The sequence below is a fragment of the Talpa occidentalis genome, unplaced genomic scaffold (genome assembly GCF_014898055.3).
Source record: "Talpa occidentalis isolate TD23 unplaced genomic scaffold, MPIMG_talOcc4v2.1 talOcc4.17, whole genome shotgun sequence".
Taxonomy (NCBI): Eukaryota; Metazoa; Chordata; class Mammalia; order Eulipotyphla; family Talpidae; genus Talpa; species Talpa occidentalis.
The window spans coordinates 11,320,161-11,345,803 of NW_023601754.1; the positions used below are offsets into that span (position 1 = coordinate 11,320,161).

General features: G+C 59.0%; 1 protein-coding gene across 2 annotated transcripts; it reads right to left on the bottom strand.

Annotated features, from left to right (window-relative positions):
• Positions 1-764: 764 nt before the first annotated feature.
• On the bottom strand, positions 765-25,054 carry LOC119249051 (uncharacterized). 2 transcript variants are annotated; one of them, XM_037516096.2, is made up of 6 exons: positions 24,752-25,054; positions 21,119-21,251; positions 17,296-17,397; positions 11,531-11,705; positions 8,805-8,966; positions 765-1,566 (listed from the first exon to the last, which is right to left on the bottom strand). In XM_037516096.2, the coding sequence occupies exons 2-5, from the start codon at positions 21,172-21,174 to the stop codon at positions 8,820-8,822; spliced, it is 480 nt and encodes a 159-aa protein (XP_037371993.1). In that variant the 5' UTR covers positions 21,175-21,251; positions 24,752-25,054; the 3' UTR covers positions 765-1,566; positions 8,805-8,819. The 2 variants fall into 2 exon arrangements, with proteins under 2 accessions (XP_037371993.1, XP_037371992.1); XM_037516095.1 differs by lacking the exon at positions 24,752-25,054 and having other exon boundaries at positions 21,119-22,248.
• Positions 25,055-25,643: the final 589 nt, after the last annotated feature.

Sequence of the window (25,643 nt, forward strand, 5' to 3'; positions counted from 1 at the left end):
AGCAGGCACTCCCCAGGATTCCCTCCCACAGCCCTGACAACCAAGAATCCCTGCTCTGTCTCTGAGGATTTGCCTGTTCCGAACACGTCACATAAATGGAATCACTGTACAGTATGTTGTGAGCTTTTGCATCTGGCTCCTTTCACGGAGCAAATGTTTGCAACCTTCATCTATGTTTAGCATGTCTCAGAATTTCATTCCTCTTTATTGCCAAATAATATTCCCTGGCGTGGATGGGCCATGTCCTGTTTATCCGTTTATCAGCTGTTGGCACTTGGGGTGGTTTCCACTTTCTGGCTGATGAACAGGACAGCCTGTACATTCCCGAGTCATCACAGGACATGTGTTCGGCCTCTGGGTGAATACTAGGAGCAGAGGAAGCCCACGAGAACCCCAGGCCTAGCTTTTCGAGGCACCATAGGCTCACTTCTTGCCTCACTGTTGAATTTGAGATGAGTTCCTCCCCCACCCAATTTCCTGGTCTCCTTTCACCTCCCTAACCTTTAGACAGAGATTGATTGAGAAACCTGACATCACAGGCCTGTGTACATGCTGCTGAGGCCTGGCTAGGGGCTGTCCACCCCCATGTCTGTGCCCCCTACCCATATCTTCTCTGTACCCGCATTCTGCCATTTCTGAAGCAGAGAGCATTCTGGGGACCCTGCCCTCCACCAGAGGAGAGGCCTGGACCTCCCCGCTTTGGGGCGTAACCCCCAGAGCCCCCATGCTTGGCCTGGGCACAGGGGCAGCACTGGCTCCTGGGCTCTGTCTGGGCCTCTTACCCACTCATTCTTCAACATCATGGATCCACTGCCCGCAGGCCTGCCCCGAATGCTTCCAAGTGCCCTCTACCTGTGCACGCAGGGAGGCCTTGTGGGTCTCCTCCCGGTCTGGGTGGGGCAGGTCTGACTCACCTGGGACCCAGCCCCTGGCTCAGCAGGGACTCAGCTGATGCTGAGAAGGGGGAGTGACAGAGGGAAGCACAGGGTGGGACAGGTGGCAGGTGACACCATGTGAGTGCCAGGTCCTACCTGGGGGAGGCGGGTGCAGCACAAAGGGGTGGGAGAAAAGCAGCCGTTGGGCCGGGAACTGTCCCTGATAAGCCACTGCTTGAGAAGATCCAGGGGCCTGAAAGGGCGAGCAGCCTCGGGTGGAAAGAACCCCGGAGAAGTGACAACCAGGACAGGGTAGGATGAGGTGCTGGCACATCTGTGACCTTGAGACAGGAACGGCAGGAAAGGATAGTAGCTCTCTCTATATATATTAGATAAAATTGGTTTCATTGGTCTACAAGGCTGTGCCTGGGCCAAACCCTCCCCACGACCTACCTCCAGTCGGTCATCAGCCCACAGAGCCCTGAGTGGCCTCAACTTGACTGTAGTTGCCATATTGCACCAGGTTGGCCTGCGTGGAGCACAGGGCCACCCCAGGGACCTCAGCCTCTGTGGCACTTCCCTGGTCCTGGACCAGAGACTGCGGTTGCCCTGCTCATTCTTGGCCTGGGCTCTGTCCGTTCATCTGCCTCTTGGGCATCTGCCAGGGGCCAACGCCATTGCCAGGGTACACCTATAGGTAAAACAGGCACAAAGATGATAGGGACAGGTGACCCCTACAAGCCTCAGGCCCCTGGGAAAGCTGGTGCCCAGGTCCTGGATGGGCCGATGCTCGGGGCTGGCACGCTCAGCCCTGAGGGTCGGTCCACATCCTCCCAGGGTCCTCGGGCCCCCAACTTCCTGTTCCTCCTCCTCACACTCCAGCTGCTACACTCCCAACCCCCGTAAGAGCCCCTCCCACGCCTGCTCCTCATCTCCCTGCATTTTTCCTACTCCCAAGCCACGAGCCACGGGCTGACCCACTTCCCTGGGCAGGTTCTCCCCGGTCAGGAATCAAGGGTTGGGAGACCCTCAGCTGGGAGGCCAGCAGCCACTTCTTTCCTGCCGAGAAGCTATAAATAGCCACAGCATGGCAGGCAGCCCAGCCAGGACTCAGTAATTCAAGCAGTGTGTTTCGGGAGGTCCTTGGACACGAAGGTGCCGAGGCGTTGCTGGTCCTCACCCCTCCGGCTCCTTCCAGGCAGCGGGCGGCTCTCCCGGGCCGAGGCGACACCCGCTGCTGCTCCACGCAGAGCCCGTTCTCTGGTGAGAGCCTGGACAGTGCTCGGGATGCAAGTCGGCAGGGAAGTCCCCCCGGATCTCCGGTGTTTGCCTGGGGAGTCTCTTTGCCCCTGGAGCGGCTCTTGACACCCAGACACAAGGCCCTACATGCTCCTCCTTTGATGGAGAAACCAAGGGGCAGATGGTTTGGGGCGCCTTTCAAGGGCCTCCTCCCTGGGTCACCCCACCATGCTGGTCCCCCGAAGGGCCTCCGGCATCTGCCCTGGGAACACCTGGTCTGGAGCCACCAGAGCTGCAGGACAACCTGGGGGGTGGGCCCTGCACGCCTGACCTCGCCCCGCTGCCCACCAGTCAGGAGGCCCTGGCATTGAAGCTGTGTCCCCGGTGATGCCGGAAGTATCAGCCCCTGCAGCGGGGGGTCCCATAGGACTCTGGCTCCAGACCACCTCCTCTGCGCATGCTCCACCTGCAGCCATTCCCCAACTTCCTGCTGTGTCTGATGAAGCAAGGAAGGAGTAGGGGGCTCCTGTGGCACCCCAGCTTCCTTCTCTTGTTTTCCCAGGAAGCAGTGGTTTCCCTGCCAACGACTGTTTTTCTCTGGGCAATCAGAAGTCATGGTCAGGAGACCCCACATCCTGACTCTGGGACCCCTCCTGGGGGTTCCCACTCTCTGTCCATAGCCCCAGGGTCCTTCTTCATTCTGTGGCCCCAAGTGAGCAGTCAGGGATCAGCCTGAAGTCCCCGGACAGGGGACAAGGAAGACAGAGGTTGAGCACAGCGCTGAGCCTGATGTGGGAGTGGGGACCGCGATGAGAGCTATGAGGGGCAGTAGCCAAGATAAAGCATCTGGGGGGCGGTCTCCCAGACCAAGAAGCCGAGATTGGAGCATCTCCCTCCCTGAAAGTGGGAGAAGCAGGAGCTGGCTGGTACATCCTGAGGCACGGAAAGGACACCTTGACTCCCCAGGACTCTGTAATCTGTTTCTCTATCTAGAAGAGGTTTCTCCTCCTCTGGTCACAGGGACTCTGATGACCGTGACAAGCTGACTCATTAGTGGAGAAATGTGCTGGCAGATGCCCAGGTTGGTATGTGTGCCCTGGGGCAATAGGACCTAGCACAGAGGATTCTGGGGGAGCGGCTGCTGCACAAGTCATTTGAGCTGCTCGAGCGGGACAGAGGGGGACCTGCATGGCCCAGCTCTCTGAACCCCAGTTCCTGGCTCCACCAGGATGGGGGAGTCGCTCACGAGACCTACGGTGAAGACTTGCCCCAGCTCACCAGGGATGTCAGGCTGGCTCACGGCAGGCAGGGGCTCGCCCTGAATTCAGAAGATAACCACCAAGAGCATCAGCAGGGAAGACATTCCATCCAGGAAATTACCCTTGGGAAAGTCAAGCTGCCAGGAACGCAAGGCCTAGTACGGCCACCTGTGCCTTCAAGGAATGTGGGAGCCACACATGCATGTCCGCGGCTGGCATCAGATTTTTCAAGTGTCTCTGGGATTTTTAAAGGTCAATGTCAAGCTTAGGAAAGGGAATGGGAAGCCCAGCCAGGCCCTGTTCCCTCTCCCGCCTCAACCGTCACAGGGTGGGATCACACCAAGCACCCAGGATGCTGGGGTGACTCTGAGGGTCAGAAAGTTTGCAGGAAGGGACAGTGGCTCCTCTGCAGGCTGTTCCTTCTCTCGCTGCTTCTCTGGTTTGCAAGGGGGTTGTTTTGTCTGTTTCCATCTGGCCAGGCACGTGGGCACAGGCTGCAAGGCCAGACCTTTCCTGTTTGGAACCTGCTTTCCTCCGACTCTCCAGGGCACAGAGGGAGAACTCGAAGGCATTGGGGCTGTGTCCCTTTAGGAGAGATCACCCCACTCCCCACTCGCCAACTCCTTGGAAAGCCGAGGAGATAGGGAGCCTAGTAATTGTGGAATCAATGGCCTTTGCAGGGAACCAGTGTCCCTACCTACACATTGGGGCTATGAACTCAGATGTGCAGACTAGAGCTGCCAGCGGGGAAGCGGGCCCAGCACACGCCTGGGTAGCCGCTGTGTTGGTCTAAAGGCGCCACAGCAGGGGGACATGGGGTTTCCCTCCCGCCCTGCCTGAGTAAACATCCCTCCAAGGCAGAGCCAGCCCTCTCTTTTCAGACCTGCAAGGGAACCCAGGCTGGAAGAGGACCACTTCTCAGGCAATTAGGGGGGAGTGGCCTGGGTGGCAGCTCCAAGCAAAGCTGGTGCAGAGACACATGTGTTCCTGTCACCCCAGCTTGTGATTTGGTGAAATGAAACAAAAACAACTGCTTGTCCTCCTGTAACTTGTCAACTTCTGTGCCTTCTCTGCCATCTCCACGCAGGAGGAAGTCTGCAAGGCCTCAACTCACAGGGGAGGCAACAAAGAGGGCCCTCAGGCAGACCTGGGGCCAAACCTTGGTCTTCGAGCCAGGCAGGCAGGAGCAGAAGCCTCTCAGATCAGCCTCTTGATAGAGGGGAGTGGCCAGACCTCGGGAACACCAGGCCAGCCTTGGTCAAGAAGCAGTGTAGCAATCTGGGGCCAAAGGTCACCTAGGACCGATGTTTACCCCCACAATCCTGTCTTCCCTGACCTTCCCTGCTGACAAAAATGAAATTTTCTGAATCCATTTCATTCCTGCTAGCCCAAGCCAGTGTGGCCAAACGTCAGGAATAACTTCATGTTATTGGACAGAAGCAAACTCTAGAAGAATCCCAAGAAGTCACCTGTTTTCTCCAATAATACACAGCCACTGTGATACTTGGAATTTTTTTGGGCCCAGGCACTGTCAGAAGTGCTGCCATGTCAGCTCGCTGAGCCCATCTGTTGACGACATCCCTGTCACGAGAGCACGCTGTCATCCCCACCAGGGATGAGGGATTGAGGCAGCCTGACCTGATAGCCACTCTCTTCACCCCACCTGGGAGCACATGTGAACCCCACTGTCATCCAACTCTGGGTACTCCCTCCACCCAAAGGGAGGTGCAGTGCTGTCTGCTCTCTCTGGGTGCTGGGTGGTACCCCCACATGGCAGTTTTGAGGATGCCCCTCCTCTTCACAGTGACTTCAGACCCTCCCACTGGTCTCAGGCCACTCATTTCTTGCCCTACTGCCTGCCTGCCTCCCTCCTTTGCCCTCCACTCCCTCCCGCCACGACAGATGGCTCCCCGGACACTGAAAGCCTGGCCTGTGCCCCCTTTTCATGCAGCAGGAAGAGGAGGGATGCTGGGGTCAGAAGATCTGGGTTCCGCCCCACCTGTCCTGTGATCTTGGGCAAGTGTCCAGCCTCTGTGCCACCTGTCACCTCTGTAGACTGGGTGACGGGACGTGTGCGAGTCACACGTGGAGCTGATGGAGCTACTCCTTGAGGTGAGGCCGTGGCTTCTGTCCCTGTCATAATCACTCACTCTTGCTCCCCACACCCCAGGCCAGAACCCCTACTCTGCTGCTGTCCTCTCCCCATCACACCTTGCATGGGGTGACCCCTTGATTCTCTCCTGGAACAACCCTTGCTTCTTGTGGCAGCCTCTGCGCCAGAACCAGGACAATCTTCAGAAATGCAGGCTCTCAGGCCCCTCCAGGCTCAGAGTCACATTTTATCAGGTGACAGGTGTGCTCCTCACAGTTGGACACCAGCCATCTCAGGTGCCAGAGGTCTGTGGCACTCAACTCTAAACCTCTAGCATCAGATGCCCAAGTAGGGGTCAGGGCCTGGCTTTCTGATGGCAGGAGGAGGTGCCAGGGCGGTTACCTGGTCATCAAGACCAGTCTAAAGCCCCCTCACACTGCTACCCAGTTCTCACTGTCTCCAGAGGGAGAACTAGCCCCCTCCAACCCAAGTTCCTCCTCCTCCTCTCTCCTGAGCTGCCCTGGGCAGCCCCCTCCACTGCTTGGTCAGCTTAAGTCCCTCAGGGCCCTGTTGTGGCCCATTAGCATATCTCTTGCCTTGACTGGAGCAGATGGAAATTCTCCTAGATTTGGGTCACAGCCTGGGGCAGAGGGCTTCCCGGCTTAGGTGGGGCTGACCCACAGAAATGACAGCGACCTCCTCTTGGCTTGGGTCCCCAGGGTGCTGTTGCTGCAACATCTGAACTTCTGAATCTCCCTTTAGTCCACACAGTCCCAGGGGACAGGTGATCCACTGCAGCTGACTCCTCACCCCAAGACCGGTTTCATAAGAGGCCATGGTCTCCCTTTCTTCCAGCCCCGATTCTGGGAGGAAGCCATCCATTCCCCACCTGTCACCTCTGGCGCTATGTTCCTTCCGCCTGCCAGCCTCAGACAGGACCTGGCCCTGAAGAAAATATCACTCCCTCAAGAAGGTCCTGTCAATCAGCGACTGGATCAATATCTGACTTGGGACCCTGGACCTCCCCACCCCGTTTTCTGAGAGCTCAGATCCCAACAGCCTACTCCAGGGTCTGGCCAGGCACATGGGCCCTGGCCCAGCAGGGAGGGGTGGGGGCAGGAGGGCAGGCGGGTGTGGAGGGAGCAGGGCCCCTGTCAGGCCTGGGCTGGGCCGCTGATGTTTTCACATCTGGTTTTGTGGAACTGTAACTTTGCATTGTGTATTGAGGCCAGGGCTATTTTTATCCTGACATGTGAGGCTCCTTCACGTCACAGCCACAAAACTCAATCCAAAACATCCCAGCTTCGGAAGGTTGTTTGTGAGCCGGCCTGCAGATTCTCATGTCGCCACATCAGGTTTCACTTAGTAACATCTGCAGGGTTGGCTCTCGGGCCGCCCACCCCACCGGCCTGGTTCTGTGATGTGTATACAGAGCGCTCCTGACAGCATCTTTCTGCCCTGGTCCAGCTGGCAGTCACATGAACTTCCTGCCAGAGCCCACTGTCCCCTCTAGAAAGACCAGAGCGGCAGTGGACAGAAGGACAGCAGGACTAGGGGTTAGAAATCTGCTCTGCTGGACCCTCAGGGCTGCCTCTTTCCTGAGACACAGGCCCAGGCTGTTCCCAGCTCCCCACCCCCACCTCTTCCCTGCCTCCTGGGCCCTGGAGCTGCTTACCCACGGACCCTGGTGGACCTGGAAGACTGTGCTGTCTGTAATGTCTCAGAATAAAGCCCTTAGCCCTGTCATCCCAGCAAATCCTGAGAGGGGGCCAGAGGAACTGGACGCTGAGCTCCTATTCCGGCTCAGCCCCTGCCCAGGGCCCCTCCCACAGGAGGGTCCAGCAGAGTTGGCTTTTATCAGAATCACTGAGAAAGATGGCCATTTCCAGTCGGGCCTGTTAGGAGTACTGAGAGCAGAGGCGGGCTGAAATGACCAGTGGAGGGGCCCACTGCGCAGAAATGAGTTCCCCCTGGGCTTCCCTGGTGGCGCAGGGGTTAAAGACAGCGCTATCAAGCTGTGCCAGGCACTGCAGCATGGGTTCGATCCCCGGGTGGCCAGGAAGCAGCCCACATGGCACAGCAGACTTCTCCTGTCTCACCCTCTGCTCCCCCCAGCAGTGTCTTTTGGTGGATCTGCCTGTTCTGCTCCCCACTCTCTCTCTGGTGAAGCCTCTCACCCCTTGCACCTCTGGCCTGTACCTCAGTTCTTGTATGCATAAATAAATACATCTTCTTAAAAAAAAAAAATGATTTCCCTGGAGAGGGGCTGACCATTCCTGTAGCAAGTGAGGCTCTGAGAGAGAGTGTGTTCTTTGCACAGCCTTCTGCCACACCCGCAGCCCTGCCTGAGAACACCTCTCAGATTCCAGTGCAAGCCAACTAGACTTCGAGGACTGGTTAGGTCAGAAAAGTGGCTGGTGGGCTAGTGAGAAACTAAGGCAGGGAGGCATGCAGCAGGGCCTCCCCTTGTCGCTAGAGTGAGCACTGAGATGCCCCAGATACTGGGTCAGCACACACAGGAAGTAGCTGCTCTCCCCCACACACCCTGCCCAAACCTGTGCCCTCCACACAGCTAGGCAGGGGTCTCAGCAGGCCTTCCTAGTCTCCTAGCCCTATCCTTCCAGTCTACTCTGGCAGACAGAAGTCTGGGGGGCAAAAGCAGGCCAGGCCCTGGTCAGCACCCCGAGGCTCCCATCAGCCACTCAGGATACCTCAACTCAGGTTAGGCCACCTCCTGCTTGGTTGTTTTTAAGAGGTGGGAGTGCTGAGGGGTTTGAGCTGTGGAAGTTTCTGGCAACCTCTGCACTGTGAGAATGTGGCCGCTCAGGCCTATGACTCTGGCCTCCTGCCCATCCTACTAAGGGCCTCAGATGGGGGCTGGCATGCTGGCCTGGACAAGAGAGAACTGTGGCCCAGAGATGTGTCTAGAGAACCCAGGCTTCTTATTCTGCCATCTTTGGTCAGTCTGTCCACCAGGAGGGGGACAGATCTCCCTCTCCAAATGTTAGGGTATTTGGTCACAGGTGAGCCCCTCTCTACTTACCCCCCTATCTACCTCCCAGCAGAGCACTGTGATTTTTGTCCCATATCTGAATTCTCCCCTCTCAGACATTCCAGACCACACCCCGGCCTCAGTACTCCATCCTGAGACTCAGCAAGAGACTCAGGGCGCCCTGATCAGCAATCCAGGTGATGGAGTGTTGGCTAGTTAGTAGCAGCCCCCAGTTACTGAGCTTCACTGTGGTCCTCCCCTTACTCACCAAGGCCCTCTGGCCCTGACCTTGCTGGGAGGCAGAAGCTGGGGGCCCCAGTGCAGAGGGCAGGCCGGCCAATACTCACTCGGTCTGCAGCAGCTCAGAGTTGGGCATGCACTGGAGCCGGTGGGACAGCAGCTGGAAGGCACAGCTCTGGGGCAGCAATATGAGCAGGCCATACAGGGCCTTGATCAGGTACGGGTTGTTCTTGACGTCGAGCAGCTGCAGGTGCAGACCTACAGCAGGGCTGGGGGCAGGGGGAGGGGGTCAGGCACGACCTAGAACCTCACCCAGCCCAGACACCCTGCCAAGCCTGGTCAAGAGAGGCCCAGCCAGGTGGTGGTGATGTGGCTACATAGCCGGCACACCTCCCCTCCCCTGCGAGCACCTCAGCAGGCTCCACAATGGAGTTCAAGTTCTTTCTTCCTGCTCCCACCTGCCCTTCTGCCTGATCTTCCCAGCAGTCACCCCCTCTGGTGACCCTAGACCTGCTGCTGGGCAGGTCCCCTGTCCCCAGGTGGCCTCTCCAGATGAGGGGTGAGGCCTGTCATGTAACAGACACCCTCGTCTGCTCCACACGGGCCCCCACACAAGGCTAGAAATGGGGTGGGCTAGAGAGAGACTGGACTTGGGCAGCTGCAGGGTAGGGGGCTGGAAACCACTTGTGTGTTTTGCTGTCCACACCCCAGGCCCGGCATGTCTGGGGTCTCCACCTCAGGCCCCCCACCAGCACACAGCCAGGCAGAGACACACACCTGGTCATGCCCAATACCTTCCCAGACTAAATTGCCCCAGGTATCCTCCTCAGGGCCCCTCCAGAATTGTGGCTTCCATCTAGCATATATCAGTCCACCCAGGAAATCCTCTGTGGAGGCTGAGCCACCAACTCCCGGAGAGGCCATGTTACCATTACCCTAACAGCAGCCTGGTAGGACCTGGGGCTGATGCTGGGGTTGGATGCTCTCTTCAGGGCCCTGCAGACTGAGGCAGGAGGGCTGGGAAGGAGGCCCCTGGACCTGCCTGAGTAGATGCTGGTCAGCAGGGCCAACACCATGGCTGTGGAGAACGTGGGGAGCCCGGGTAGGGGTTGGGGTGTGTGTGTGGCCTGTGGTCTCTGGGCCACACCAGAGGCTGAGAGGAGCAAATCCTGGTCTTGGCTGTGGAAGCAGAGCAGGCACCTGCAAGGAGCCAGGTCACAGCTGATCCTCACCAAGGCACTCAGGGCCCTGCTCTCCTGACCCCCAACTCCTGGTTCATCAAGGAAGACCACCAATTTTGCATCTGAAGTAATGCTCCGACCAAGGCCCACATACCAGACATTCACTGAAGAGGCTGGTTTGCCTCAGAGTGTTTTAAACCAAATCTGACATGGGGCCTTTTACTAAGGCAGGCCCTGAGGTGTGCTGGAGTGGGGGGTAAGGGGAGTTTTGGGGTGTCTTCCCTTTACCTGAGACCTTACATCTAGCCAGTTTCTCCCCGTGTGTCATGTGCCGGACTGCTGGGCTCCTTATCTGTGGAACCAAAGGTCCCTGAGCAAATCACAAGCAACACACCTGATGTGTAAGCTCCAGCCCTCTCCTGAGTAGGGAAGGGTGGGACAGCAGGCAGAGCCTCTGACCTCCCTCTGGGGGGCCCATTTGGAGACCTGCATGGAGGGAAGGGCCTAGTCCAAGATCTCGGGGTCCTCTCAGAGTGCTGAGAGCCAGCTCAGCACCCAGGCTGCGTTTGGCAGCCCAGCTGGGAAGGAGCTGTCACAAAGGAAATGCTGACAGCGCCTCCTCAGACCCTGTCATTACCTCCCAGTCCCACATGCCACGTGGTGGTGGCAGCGAGGGCCTGGGCGGGAGGGAGACTCTCCTTTGTGCTGGCGTTTCTGCCCTCAGCAAATGGCGGTAATTGTCCTTCCCAGAACTCTGTGGTCCTGGGGGGGCGCGGCCGGCGGGACAGCAGGGCACAGGGGACAGCCGTCTGGGCAGCGTGTGCGCTCATCCTCAAAGGCCATGGCTCCCTGCTCTCCAGCACACCCCCACTCCCTGGAACTCACTCTCACTCAGGAACTGCAGGGAGGGAGCCCACACTCGGGAGCCCCTGCCTGAGGGAAATTCTTAAGGCCTCTGTGAATGTCTGGAAGGAGCCACAGGAGGAAGGAGGGCTGGCCTGGAACGTTCTAGCCGCTTGGCCCCACATGCCCTCAGACTCAGGCCTGGGTGTCCTGAGAGCCCCTTGGGCCAAGCACCCCCCCTTCCCCCACTTTCCAGGGCAGAGCGAGGCCTGACACCCACATTCCTGGTCCTGCTCTGCTGGGCTGCCGGGCGAGCGCCTCCCTGCTCTCTCAGAAGCCCTGGCGGGTCTTCACCCACAGCCTGGGACAGGCAGCACCAAGCCCTGACTTATAACGGGTGCCCCGCAGGGCAGAGTACGAGCCGGGGAGAGCGGGCAGAGCCAAGGAGAGTGTTAGCCCCTGACCCGTGGCCAAGATATAACCCGGAGGCCTGACCCAGCCAGCACGCCCCCCACAGGGTCCACGGGGTAGGCCTAGCGCCGAGCCCATCTGTGTGCGGGGTGGCGTGGGGTGGGGTGTCAGTGAGTGGGAGAGGCGCTGGACCCGGGGGACAGGGAGGAGCCTTCTGTGGGGGACACCTCTGGCGGGAGGCCCCACGGAAACATGCCGTGACTTGCTGCCAGGGTGGGCGCAGCCACACAGCCCGCCCAGGGGGTCGGTGCTGTACAGACCAGGGAGCTCCCCACTGCCCCTCCTCCCGCCAGCCTCTGGCGCGTGCACGCAGGACCCGGGCCATGGACTCGGCTTACCAGAGTCTTCAGGTCCTTGAGCTGGTTCCTGAGCTGGAAGAGCTCAGAGGAGGTGAGCAGGATGGTGTTGAGGGTGTGCACCATGGTGGAGGCGAACTTGAGGTCCTCCTCTCGGAGCAAGATGTCTGCCATCGAGTGGAAGATGTTCTCAGCGTTCAGCAGGAGGCACAGCTGCCTGGAAGACGGGTGGACGGAGGTCACGGCCCAGGCTGCCCCCTGTCCTGGCCGGCAGCCCCTGAGGGAAGCTGCTCTCTCCTGGGGCTGTGCTGGAACCTGGTTCTGAGGCCTGAGGGGAGCCATTGGGGTGTTGTTCACAGCAGAGCTGGGCCCCCACCAAGATGCACCTCCAGAGCCCCACAGCCTTACCCCCCACTATGCCCCAGCCAAGAAAACAAAATTCCCCGACATACAGTGGGACTCTAGCTACTAAAGTCCTCTGAGAGTTCTGAGTTACCATCCAGATGCCCCATTTTCCACAACCATGTGGCCCCCCAGCTCCAGGCACTGCTGGCCCCTGCCCGGTTTCATCATCAGATGGAACTTATCTTCGTGTGACAGTTCACACACACTGGCCATGTGTGTGCTGAGCCCCCACCCCAGGAGCACTCCGGTCAGGAACTTGTTTGTGCTGTTGAAGTTGCTCCCTGCCCAGGCTGCCTGTAGGTAGAAGGCTCAGATCCCTGCGGGGCCAGTGAACCCTCCTGATGACCCTGAGTGACGACCTTGCTGTTCAGATGACGAAAACTCCAGCAAAGGCCCCAAGATGGGACAGGCATGCTTCTCCTTCCCACCTTCTCGCTGCTGACAGTCTCGAGGGGCTTTTTAGCAAAGTGTCTCCATTTTGTAAAATGGTAAACAGAATTCCCAGAGAATGAAGAACAGCAGCTCTGTCAGGGTCCCTGAGCCAAGGTGACATTAACAGCCACAGGCTCAGAGGAAGCCTCTTGACACCCCAGGGCGCCAACACGGGGGGGGGGGGGGGGGGGGCGGGCTGGGCCTCCAGGGAAGCAGAGAAGGAAGCAGGTAGGGCCTCACAAAAGCAGGCCAGCAGGGGGAGTGGGGTCTGGTGTGCACAGCACCCCACTCTCTCCAGCCCAGGGTTGAATGTTGTCTGCCCAGCTCTTAGTCTCTGCTCCCAGGAAGCACCCACAGATTAGGTCTATGAGATTTGGGGACAAAGAGAGGTCTGAGGCCCCAAAGTTTCGTGGGCTGAACGATTTGAGCCACATTCCAAGCCAGCATGCCCGAGGCACGTCCCCCCTAGGTCACTGCACTTGCCCTCCACTCTCTAGTATCAGGGCCTGGTTTCCTGCTTCCCTGGGATACCAGCCATGCCTTAGGCGCAGGCCCAAGAAGATTCTTCCCCACCCCCAGCCCCGGAGAAATCCCAGAGCCTTTGATAACTGGAGAGGCCAAACCACCAAGAGCAAACAGTGGGCAGGCTGTCTCCAACCTAGGCCCAGCCGGAACCAGTAGACTGGAGCAAGAAACCACCAGACAGCTCCAAACAAAGCTGCAGAGGGGTGAGACAGTGGCGGGTGGGGTAGGGGGGATGTATAGAGAGGGCTCTGCCAGGGCCGGGGGTGCCTCTGCTCCTCTGGTGGGGGTGAGAACAAGAGGTTGTGTGACCCCACATGTCTATGTGACAGTTTCACCTCTTAATCAGGGGCAATACCTATCTATACAAGGGGCTCTTCAAAGGGTTGCCACCAAGAATAATGATAAGTGTTGTGGGGTGTACAGGACATGGTATATGGGGGCACTGTTGGGATTGCGGGTGGAAACAACCAGCTCACAGGGAATGGAGGGCAGGCTGGCCCTTCTTCAGAGATAGACAGCCCTTCCTCTCCCCTCGCAGCACCCGCCACCCCCCACCCCCACCCCCACTCCACATGAGCCCTGTCTCCAGGGCCGTGGGATAGAAATGTTCCAGAAGGGCAGCCCGGGGAGGAAGGGGAGCCTCCTGACAAATGGTCACACACACGCCCGTCGCCTGCAGCTGCTGCCGTCTCCATGACAGAGGAGACAGCAGAGGCTGCTGCCAGGCAGCAGGCGCTCCAGGGACCACCGGCCAGCGGGGAGCCACAGCAGCCAGAGAGGGTTGTGCTCTCATGCAAGGACGCTGGGGAGGGTGCAGAGGGACAGGCAAAGGGGGTCGGTGAGAGAAGCAAGCGCCATGGCCTCCTGGTGTAACTAAGAAATCAGGGGATGCTGACGATGCTATTGAAGAGCAGAGATGGCATCGTTTTCTAGAAACACCTTCCCCTTCACCAGTGACCCTGCTCTCTGGTTCTCCTCCCTCACCGGCTGCTCCTCCTCTAACATGGTGATGGTGGCTGCTCTGTCTAGTCTGGTCTCTAGATCAGTGGCTCCAGGTGCAGCTCCCGAAACCCCAGGAAGGTCAGGGTGGGACAGCTGGGGCCGGGGGGTGGCCCTGCCTTCTACCCAACAGACATTTCAAATTCCAGGGCACCTCGCCTGGCTGCCTTGACTTGGATCCCCCCAGCCTTCCCCAGCTCAGGAAATGGCTTCACTGTCCACTCAGTAACCCCAGCCCAAACCACAGTGTCCTATCAACCACAAGGCCTCTCTGTCTGTCCTCCAGTAAATTCCAAGCCGGCTCCTCATGGGTGGGCTGCTTTTTCTCACACCCCTAAATTTCATCCTCCATGTACCAACTGGGGCAATCCTTGAAAGGTGCTAATAATCAGAGGATGGCACTCCCAGCAGCTTCCTGCAAGAGCTAAATAATATCCAGCCCTCACCAGCCTCCTCAGCTCACACTTCCCGGTAGTAGGTCCCTTTGCTACCTCAGTGCCTGGGTTTCCTCTGTATGCAGAGCACGCTGACCACGAGGGCTCTTCTGCTCCTGACCTTCCTGGCCAGCTGCCGCCCTGCAGCCTGGCCTGCACTGCCCCAGCCTGGAAAGCTCGGCCGCCATTCTTCCCACCATGGGGGTCTCAATTCCAGGCTCAGGTCTTCTGGGAGGTCTCTCCCCAGCGCACCCCTCCTCCTGCTGTCCTTGCTAAGGGAGTGAAGTTTCTCCCCAAGTGTGTCTCACTCCTGGACTCCTCTGGTGATGGACTTGTTTCCTGGGCCCCTGACTGCCTCTGCCACAGGACATGAGCTGCCAAGGGCAGGACCCTACCTGTGACTCTTGTTTCATTCAGACCAAGAAAGCCTGGCACTCACATCTCAACTGTTGAGCCCTACTTCGTGGGGGGCCCATGCTCATCTCCAGCAAAGGTTCCGTGGGCAGGTTGGGGGACATTCCTGTGTCCCGCTCCAGCTCACCCCCGTGCTGGTCTGGGCAGGCCCCTGCTCGCTGTGCATACCCCCATCCACAGAGAGCTGTTACATCTTCACCTCATCATCTGGGGCCTGGCTGCCCTGCCCAGGGAAACCAGCACCAAACGCCAGGCTGAGACCCCACAGAGAGCAGCTGGGGGGAGCACACGTCACCCCCTGGTCTTCAAGTCTCTCCGGCTCTGGTTGTATCACGAGTTCTGCCTCTGTAGGGTTTGTCTCCCCTGCCCCTGGAGGCTGCTGGGTGGAGGGACTGCTGTGGGCACCCCCCACTCTCAGGTCCCAAGACAGTGCTCACAGATTCTGAGGGAGCTTGGTTCCTGTGGAGGGGGCTGGCAGCAACCTGATCACCTCATCCAGCCTTTGCCCGTCCCATCCCGTGGCTTGTGGAAAAGGAAAATACCTCTCAGGCTGCTGGTTGTGAAGTCCCCAGAGGCGGTAACAACGAATCATTAGCGAGCCCCTCGGTAGTCTTTACCTCCCACAAGGCATCAGGAATCAGCAGCCCGGGGAAGTACTGGCCACTCACCAGGTGTGGGGCCCTGTCCCGGGCACCCCCGGCCTGGGCCAGGTGAGTCTGTGTGGGGCAGCAGGGCCACATCCTAGAAAGCCCTGAACAGCTGTCAGGAAGCTCAGGGTGGGGAACACTAGGGGTTCAGTTTTCACTTCAACCCCAGTCCAGAGAACAACCTACAAGGCGACCTCAGAGCCTCCATGGGCCGCGGTTCCCTCTGCAGCATCTGGCCTGGTCCCCACACAGCCCAGGCAGGGGGCCCTCCATCACCCCAGGCAGAGAGGGCCGCACAGCTGACTACGGGGGAGGAAGAAGGCAAGATCCAGACCGCGAGACATCAGTTTCCAGAACCTCCTTGCGTGGCCTCCTCAGTGCCCGTTGTGAGCGGGCTTTGGGGGCCGGGCCGCCCCACCCGTGGGGCCGGCAGATGGCTGCCTCGCAGGGCTGCTGCGTCATTACTTCTCTGCTGAGCCCCAGCCCGGCTTGAGCTGCCTGCCTGGCTCTCAAGCGTAGCATCAATAATGGAACACAGCTTGCAAGCATTACACATTTGCCCATATTTTTGAGTACCCATATTAAAGTGTTATTCATCAGGAGACAGAGCTAGGAAAATGCTTGGACACAAGGCAGAGAGAAGGGATGGGGGTGGGCGGGTCATTAAAGAGGCCTGACAAAGCATGGGGAACCCCTATAAACAAGCTTGTGGCCCCCCGTAGGGCTGGAGAAAGTCAGGGCCCAAGTGTGCGTGCCCTGAGGTGGCCTCTGTCATGCAGTGTGGAGGCCCCTGCCCCTCATACCAGCACGGGAGTTCCCATTGACCGGGCTTTGTCTCTTCTTCTGGCCCCTTCTGCCAATCCCCTGGACAGCTGGCCCTGTTTGGATTTGGATTCCTAATTGGAAGGGGTTTGGATTCCTAATTGGAAGGGGACACTTCTCTGTCACACAGCAGGAGCTCGTAAGGAAGTAACCCATCTTAGGCCTGCTCTGAAGCTCCCTGGGGCCCAAGAAAGAACCTCATAAGAGGAGAGGAGGCTGCTTCGTCCGGGAGATGCGCTTCCCCGAGGCAGCTTCACAAGGCCCAGGTCTTGGCCAGAATCAAGGGAAGGCTCGCTGGAGCAGTGCCCACCTGGAAGAGGCCTCATGCCTGCCAGGCCAGTGTCAGCTTCGTGTCACTGTCCCTGAACCACCACCAGTGGCCAAGCATCCGCCCTGCACCAGGCTCTGGCCCCGAGCTCAGGGGGGCCACAGCAAAGGGGCTCCCCTGAATCCCAGCCTGGCACCCACCCACAGCCCCTGCTTCAGGTGACACATGGGCCGGAGCCAGTGAGACCTGGAGGGCATCAGCTGGCCTTGCAGGTGACCCTAGACTGGCCGGTCACGCCCGCAGCCCCAGGCTAGGCAGGAGAAGGCCCGTGAGCAGGAAACAGCAGCTGCCCGCCCTGTGGGAGGAGGCCCCAGAGGGGCCGGCACCCAGGCCAGGCCAGCAGGGAGCCCAGGGCAGTTCTTCAGCCTGCAGGGGTGGGAAAGGGGCCCCATGCGCTTCTCCCCAGGGACCTGGCCAGCCACTGCCTCGGGCGGGCGAGGCCCAGCCTTTGTTGGGAGGACAAGACCTGCTTAGAGGCTCTAGCCCCGCCTCCCGCCCAGAGCATGCAGAGGAGGCCTGAAGGGACACTGCTCTCCAGGGGCGCGAGGCGGTTGGTGGTGGGGGCGGCTCTGTACCAGATGCCTCCCCCACCTGGGGTTCATCCTGTCCTGCAGTGGGACACGAGAGATGGGATTCAGTGCTGAGCAGTCCCGGCTTTTAGTGGGGTGATGCAGCGGGGACCTCACCCAAGGAGCCTGGGAGCTGACCTAGCTGGTACAGAGTTGGGGGGCTGGGAGGGTGAGGGCAGCCTGGAACCCCCAGAAGGAGGCACCTGGCCTCTTTCCCAGGCCCAGAACCTACCTGGGAGTGAATCCCCGAGGGCAGGAACCCAGCTCAGGGGCCCTTCTTGGGGAGCTGCTTTCCTGCTCCCTGCCTGTTATGCTCTGGGGACCAGGACTCCACCTGTGGGTTCAGGGAAGATGTAAGACTCCTTCCCATGGCCCCACTCCCTGTACCCTTACCACAGCCAGAGCAGCCTCCCCCAGCAGCTGTCCTTGGATTGTCCCCAGGCCCCTCCCTGGGCCATTTGCTCTGGAAGTGCCTGCAGCTCCCGCTGGGCCTCTCCTCCAGCTTTTGTCACCAAGTAAAGCCCTGCTGATCCTGGCGCCTGTCTGTCCCCACCATCGGACACCCAGCCCAGAGCTGAGGGCTGGTAGGGGAAGGGCGCGCCGACCCCACCAGGCTACCCAACAGGGAGGAGGAAAGGATTCAGGGGGCTCGGAGGAGGTGGAGGCTGGTGCCCTCATCTCCCGCAGCCTCTGGTTCTAGACTGTCCTCAGCAAGAAGCTGTTGCGGTGGCCTGCGGGGAGGGACCCTGGATCCCCTGAGAGTGGGAAGAGATGCCAGTGTTGAGGGATGGCATGAAAGTGGGGAGCGCCCTCCTCCTGCCTGTCTGTTCAGTCTGGTCCTTCTTCGGTCCCTCTGGCCTCGGGCCCAAAGGCCCCGGGATGGACAGAGAACTCAGTCAGCCTCAGTGGCCATGCTCCAGGCCGGGTGGGCAGCCCGGGTCTGCAGGGCCCTCTCCCTGTGCCAAGAGTGGGACCAGGTCCCAGCCTGTCCAGCCCCCAGGAACCCGCCCTGTTTGTGCCACTGACTGGAGTCGTGCAGAGAATTTCACTTGGGGGTCCCCAGGTGGGCTGGACCCAGGGAAGGGCCTCATCTGATCCCAAAAGTTCACCCCTAAACATGCCCAGAAGCCCTCCCGACCCTGTGGCCCCGCCGGGTCCTTTCTGCCCTACTCTGTGGCCTCAGGACTACCTGGCACCTTCCATATCCCACCCAGTCAGGCCAGCCCCACTGGGCAGGTAGACCCGCCTGTGAGCTCAGCTCTCTGCTTGTGGGGTGGCCTGGGGAGGGGCTGGTGCCAACTGTGGGCTCAGTGTGGGCTCTTCAGGGTGACCAGGCAGGCAATCCTGGTTCTAGCTTCCAGCCCAGGACAGGGGATCCCAGCCTCAGAACATGGATGCCAGGGCTGAGCCAACCAGCAGCAGGCAATGAGTGAAGGGGCCTCTTGAACAGGTGTTCTGATGCCAAATCCTCTGTCTCCCTTGCCTGGGTGCTCCCACTCAGGGTCTTCCCCTTCACCCGCTGGCCTGGACCTCCTCCCTTCATCTCCATCCCCAGCTGCTGCTCTTGCCTCCGGGGCAGGCCAAGACTGTGCACCAAGGGACAGGCCCTGGCTTTCTCTCTCCTTTAGCACTAGATGGTGTCTCCGTCCCCTCGGAGGCCCAGGGCAGTGGACCTGGGTGCATTCCTGGGCTCTGCTAGGAGTCTCAGAGCCAATAAATCTGAGTGTGACCTAACAGCAGAGTCAGCCTCTAATACAGAGGCCAGAGCCACTCCCAGTGGAAAAGGGCCTCCACCTCACCCTGGCCCTGCCCACAGCTGGGATCCTTTAGGAATTTAAAGAGAAAGCGGCTTTCAGGTCAGCGCCACATAGGGCTGCGGCAAGAAGGAATGGCCTTGCCTCTGAGGTTCAGAAAGCTCCAGAGCCTCACTGCATCCGCCCTCTGGCTGCCCCCTCGCTCCGCTTTCCTTCCAGCTCTCTACTGCCCAAGTATGAAAATTGTAAATCTGTTTTATTTATTTCCATCAGTCCTCGGCAATGTGCCCCTCAGGGCAGAGGCAGCCATGGTAACCCTGCCAACTCAGCCCTTAAGAATTCATCGTGTTTAATGCAGTCGGTGTGTCTGATACACTTAAAAGTTTCTGGTGGGGGAGGGCAGCTGCAGGGTGGGAGGAGACGCCAAGACTTGTTCTTTGGGTCTGACTGGGAGTTGTTGGGAAGGGGTGAGGGAGGGGTAGAGCTGGTGGCAAGAGGGAGAAAGGGCCCTTTTGTCCACTTAGCTGCCTGTCCCTCTAAGAGAAGACTCTTAGGACCACAGCCCCCAAACCTGCTGGGCTCAGGCGCTCAGAGCCTGGGCTGGGCTCACCTCGGGACTTCTGGGTGGAAAGAAGTGTCCAGGACACCACGGGGTCACATGGAACCCCCTGTCTCAGCCCCCTGTGTGGAGCAGGCTTCTCACCCAAGTTTGAGGTTTGGGGAACAAACTAAGAGTGGAAAAGAATTTGGAGAGGCTTCTTCCACTGCCCAGTGGGGTCAGGGGGCCCCTCTTGCTACATGAGGGGCACTGCCTGCTCCCCAGGACAGAGGTCATCTTCACACACAGCCCGACTGGCCTGCTTGGCCTCATTTTCCATAAGCTCTTAGCCACCTGCCCAAGCCTGTCCCCACTGTCCACTCACAGACTCCTCTAGCACCCCTTTGCTCTGGCTGTCTGCATCCCAGACCCCCAGAGGGATTTTCAACCCCTGCCAGTGCCCCAAGATGTCATTCTCACATGGAATGTACCCCCCAACCTGCTGAGCACCATCTACAGGCCACCAGCTGAGTCTCCTATTGCCCTAAGCTGCCAGAGCCCAAGGCAGGGTTCCAAAGCCCACTGGGCTGTGTCCCCAGGGGCATCAGGGGAAGGATACTGGTAGAACACAGAATCAGCCAGAAGGGACAGCATGGTGGATCACATAATGGAGGAATTCAGTTTGAGCCAGAAGCACAGGCTCAGGGGCCTGGGGGAGCCCCAAGAATTTTGACCGAGAGTGGGGATTTTGTGAAGTGTGTTTCTGCTTGAAGCACTTCCACAATTTCTGAGGAGGGGCCTCTGAGGGGACTCAGCAGGTTCAGATGTCCAGGTGAAGTCCCAGAAAAGAGGCTTCCCCTTGTACCCCATATGCAGATGCCCTTGAACCTGGCTGATCAGGTGGGTTGGCAGGGGCATGACCCCCATGCTGGAAGTCCAGACAAATAGGTTAGGGTCCCAGGACTGAGGTGGGCTGGGGGCTGGAGGAAAAAGCAAAGGCCTGGTGAGAGCACAGCAGGAGCTATCACCCCCTGGTCTCTAACCCTTGGTGGGGAAGCCCAGGGCCTGTGACAGTTTCATCTTTTGAAATTCAGAGCAAACGAAAAAAAAAACGCAGGGCTAGGTCACTAAAGAGAACCCTGCTGTTTCCATGACAATCAACTGCAGGAAAGGCTGACACACACCCACCAGGAGAACTCCCAAGCCACAGCTCCTGTGAAGGGGATTTCCTTCAAGCAGAATTGCCATTTCCTTCCTAGTAATGGCCACACGTAACTGACATCTGTCTGTGATTGCTCTAAACTTAGTGGCCTCAGGGATCTAAATCCTTGTAACACGAGACAATGTTACTTCAGAGAATGCAGGGGAGGCCCTGTTAGGGGCCTGGCCACAGACCCTGTCTGGTCAGCCTGACCCAGCACCTGAGCTCACAGCTGCTGCCCAGTGGGCACAGGGGCTCGGACCTGCATTTTCTGCAAGATGCTTTGTGTGCGCCTTGGCTACAGATACAGGGCCTTCTGCTGGGCCAGAGCCTGAATTTTTTCAGAATCTTCCAGTGGCTCCCAACCTTCAGTGGATCTGCAAGCCAGCTCCTTCTACCCCTCCCTCACACTGGGTCTATCTCTGTGGGTGACAGACCCACACTGGCCACATGGGCACACCTGGATGGGATCATCTGACTCATGTCTACACTTAGTTCTTCCCACTTGGCTGGTTTGTCTCCAAGGGAATGGCAGGAGACAGAATCCAGAAGATGTACTTACAGCTTGCAGCCAGGACCCAAATTCAAACCCAGGGGGATGTACGGGAATGACTCCATCAGGCTTCTCACCAGAAGGAGAAGCGGCTTCTGATGAGGAATCAGCTCCTCAGTGAGGATCCCAGGCCAGCTGCTACCTGAGGTCAAGGGGAGGGGACATCGATAGAATGACTGCTAGCCCAGGTAACACTGCCAGGACATACCATCCCCCAGCCCCACAACCTGGGGGTCCCCAGGGTGGCCATCAGAGTCACCGACAGAACCTTTCTTCCATCTGAAGCCTCTGAATCTTCCACCCACCACCCTTCCAAGCAGGGTTTCCTCCCAGGCTGGGGCTCAGACTCCCCACAAAGTTGGACCCTGCCTGTGAAGAGGCCACACGCTGACTCCCAGTCCAGCCAGCTGTGTCCGGGCCCCAACCCTCCCTGGCCATCCAGGCCCTGCCAACTCCCAGCCAGGCTCACAGGATGGAGGAAGAAGCTGAAGCCAGGGGTGGTCTATGTCAAGCCCCTGAGGAGAATTCACGTTCCATTCTCCCAGGCAGCCCCACACCATGTCACCTATAGAGGATGCAGACCTCTCCCCCCTGGTTCGGCCCCTCTTTCCACCCACCTGAAGATCCAATTCCTACAGCTCCAATGCCCAGGATGGAGGCACCCCTGTACTTGTGGCCTTCTGTGGGGTTCCCTGAGGTGGAGCCTGCTTGGAGACCAGATAAGGGGAAGGGACCCTGTGCCTCTGCCAATTCCCCCTTCAAGCTAATGGGGTGACCTGAAAAATATAGCCTGCAGGTAACAGAAGCACCAGGATCTGGGGGTGGGGGGCGCTGTCCAGGGACGGCCATTTGCTCCCCGGGAGCAGCCTTTGCACTCTGACCTTGAGCTCTGGTCACATTTCTCAGCAGGAAGCCATTAGTCCCAATCTTATTAGTGCCCTCACTCGCCCAGAAGTGTCACAATAACCCTCCAGCAGGAGGGCCCTCCAAGCCAGGAACAGCCCCTCACCAAGAGACCCCAGAACCTGGCTGTTCACTGAGTCACTGGGAGACTTGGGACCTGCAGGCCATGCTCAGTCCAGTCCACCTGAACCCCCACAGTCAGGACTGAAAACTGCCACCCAAAACTGCTAAGGCCAGAGCCCTGGTGGCGCCTTCCCTTAGAAGAAATGGGGACTGCCCCTGCAGTCCCCGGGGATGAGGTTACAGAGATCGCCTGCAAGGCCCGGCTGCTTCCCTCCACCCCCCACCCCCCACCCCCGACCAAATCAAGTCTCAGCCAGTCCTGAGCCGCCAACCTCCCCTCAGTCGGGGCCCCTCAGATGCTCAGGGAGGGACTCAACCTGCCTCGGGCACACACCTCTCCCGCCTTTCTGGCTACTTCTGGTTTCCAGAGAAGATAACTGTCTCCGATTAGGGAGACAATTTTCGTCTGGGAGTTTTATGAAATTCCATGACCAAGACTGCGTTCTGGAGCCCTGGACATGGGCCCGCTCACAGGGCCTGGAGATAAGGGTCGGAAACAGCCTGGCAGTGAGCGTGTCCCCACTGCTGGTGACAGGCACAAACGTCAGCGCGGCCTCCCTGCCCAGTCTCCTGAAAACGGTAAAAAGATCAGATCAGAGTGGACGGGCTGGGGGGGGGGGCGGGGCAGCAGGGGCCCCGCAGAAATGGTGACAATGACAGCATGGAGGGACCCCTCGTACCACAGGGAAGGGCTCCTCTCCTTTGCACCCCTCTGCAGGAGGCTGACACACTTCCTTTCGTGACAGTTCGTTTTCTGGGAATTTGAAGATGCACGAAATGTGCTTTTCACCTGGAAGGTCCTTTCCAGCCCAGGGGATCTTCACCTGATTCTATGTGGGCGAGGAAGAAAGGGGGCCCAGAGGCCATCTGGATGTCTCTCTGGGACACAGTCCTGCGGGCGCCTGAGGAGGTCCAGGTCTCACAGATGAGGGGCCTGCTGGGGAGCCCCCTGACACTCCCAGTATCATATCACTGCCCCTGGGGCAGACCAGACGGCCACCTCCAAGGAAAGCGTGTGTGATGGGGTTCGGCGCCGTGGCCTGGCCTGGTGGGGAGGAAGCGTGGCCCTGAGCCCTGGCTGCGGCCTGGAGGCTGGAGACGTGTCCCAGGAGTTCAGGGCCGAGGGGCCGGGACAGTTCTGACTCAGAATTCGGTGCTGGAAACCACAACCACAACCGACACCAAACCGGCTGTGTATTTACAAACGCAAACACACGGTTTGGGAAGGAAATACCTGAATCTGGAAACAGGCTTCGCCTGGGGAGGGAGGTGGCCGTGAAGGGTCCTTCACATTTTATCCTCTTCTGCGCTCTTTCAACGCTTATTTTGGCTCAAAGGGTATTTTTCCCGATAAACAAGGAGGCATCGCGCGAGTTCCCCCTGCGGGGAGCGTGCTGGGCTGCCCCGGGGAGAGCGTGCAGGGGGCAGGGGAGAGCGGGCTCTGGCGGCCGAGATGTCAGGGCTGCGGGCTCCGCGTGGGGCTGCAGCAGATTTCCAGAATTGACAATGGAAACATGCATCTTACAAATGAGAGGATCAACAGCCGGGAAATGATATTTTTAGCTACTGCAGCTCTTTGCTTCAAAGGCGTAGGCTTCATCTAGAACCAGGCGAGCCTCCTCCTAAGTCTGCCTGTTTGTGAGAGTGATTAGCATAATACGAGCAGGAGAGCGGGCCAGGCTGCTCAGGCAGAGGCACCTGCTCCAGGGAGGCTGAGCGCAGGAGAGGGCATCCTCTCCATGGAGGCGCAGCCCGCGCTACCCCAGAGAGGGGAGTCGCCTCCTCCAGGGCGGGGTGTCAGGCCCTACACACCACCACAGCAGGGAAGGCCACCTTCCCGCTGCTCCCAAAGTCCCTTTGCCTCATGCAAACTCCGTCCAAGGCTAAGAGCAAAGGGTCTCGGGCTGCCTTTCTGGATGGCCTTTGAGGGGTAGGACAGAGCGAGGTCAAGCCCAAGGAAGAGGGACCCTAGGAGCTGGTGCTGGAGGTGGAGGGACAATCATGGCAGGGGGCTGAGATGGGAATCTCAGGGGGCTGCGCCAGCGCTTCAGGCCCTCTGATCAGGTGCCACCTCTGCCCTGCCCACCCTCTCAGCCCCACCCCTGTCCAGGTCTATGGTCCTGCCTTCCTTTCTGGCCTCGCCTCTTGTGGCCTGGCCCTTCTCTCTCTGCCGTCCTGCTGGGCCTGGGGGCACACCCAATGGCTGCCTGTGCTCTCCCAGCAGCCCCCTGGCTGACTCGGGAGGACTGAACATGTGAAGAAAGGCCGGAACTTTTCTCAAACACCACACAAACGAAATGAGAGCTGCAACCTTCCAAGAACTATAATTACAGACACTCATCTCGGCAGTGGCAGCCGAGCAGGGACAGATAACACCGGGCAGCTGCCGGGTCACACCAGCCCAGGGCCCTGTGGAGGGCAGAGTGACCTTGGGCTGCAGGGGTGGGACTGGGGGCACAGAGGGTGCTCCTGTTGCTATTTCAGGCACCACAGGCAGGAGGGGGAGCAGAGACATGAAGGGCCAGTGGCTTCTCCATGGCCCCCTCCCCTCGGGCTTCCCCAGACAGGAAGATTACACGTCTTCCTGTGGAGGGTCAGGGGACGGGAAATACTCACAGACGGGGTGCACAGCTGAAGAGCTGAGAAACCAGTGACCCTGCTACTGGGGGGCGGGAGAAGCAGAAGGAATTGGTCTGGGGCGGCTGCCCAGGCTTCAAGAGCAGGAAGGAAGTGAGGTAACTCCAGGAACCAGCCAGCTGTCAGGGCCAGGGGCTACCGACAGATGTAGGTGGGGTGCTCCTGCAGGAAAGGGGCTCAAAGGAGGCAGGCTTTTCTCTGTCAGGGAAGGAGGAGTTCAGTTCATGTGGGAGGAAGGAAAAAGCTGACTCTTCCCTGGAGAAATGAAGGATAAGACAAGTGGGCTGCATTCCCAGGCATCTGGAATTAACTGGCTGAAGGCTGCCCTGCAGAGCCAAACAAGTCAGGGCAGGGATGTCTGGAGTATGAAGGTTTTAAATTTAGTCCAGATTATCTGCTCAAACTGCTGGTCCCTTCTAGAATGATGTAGCCACACAATCCCTCATCAAGCAAGCTTCCTGAGCCACTCACTAGCCTTTGGTGCTTAATGGTGGGGAAGGAACATGAGGCCACATCTGCCACAGAGAATGAATGAACGTCCCTATGGCCAATGAGCCCTTAGCCTCCCTTGCCTCCATTCACCGCAGTCCTGGGAGCACAGAGGTGCTGGGTTCAGGCCCCAACCCCTCCTTGGCTGAAGGATGTGAGGGCTCAGTGCCTCCCACCTCCAAGGCTCCAGGGTGGCCACTTGTCTGAGGTTGGTGTGCCCCCCGCCACCCCCCGCCCCAGGGATTGTGCACACACACAGTCGGTGGAGAGGGTTTTCTGGACCAGCTCAGGCCACAGTGGTGTAGGACGCAGTCAGGCACCTGGTCCCAGTGCTTCTGAGCAAACCACTTACTACATGGGAAACACCTTCCCCTCCCTGCCC

Bases quoted from the DNA above. Each gene is read 5' to 3' on its own strand.
- LOC119249051 (XM_037516096.2), bottom strand. From the start codon at position 21,174: ATGGAGTCATTCCCGTACATCCCCCTGGGTTTGAATTTGGGTCCTGGC. The intron at 17,398-21,118 runs GTAAGTACATCT...CTGAACCCACAG, and splicing joins TTGGGTCCTGGCTGCAAGCT to GTGGAGTCCTGGTCCCCAGA. The intron at 8,967-11,530 runs GTAAGCCGAGTC...CCCTGCCCCCAG, and splicing joins TCAAGGACCTGAAGACTCTG to CCCTGCTGTAGGTCTGCACC.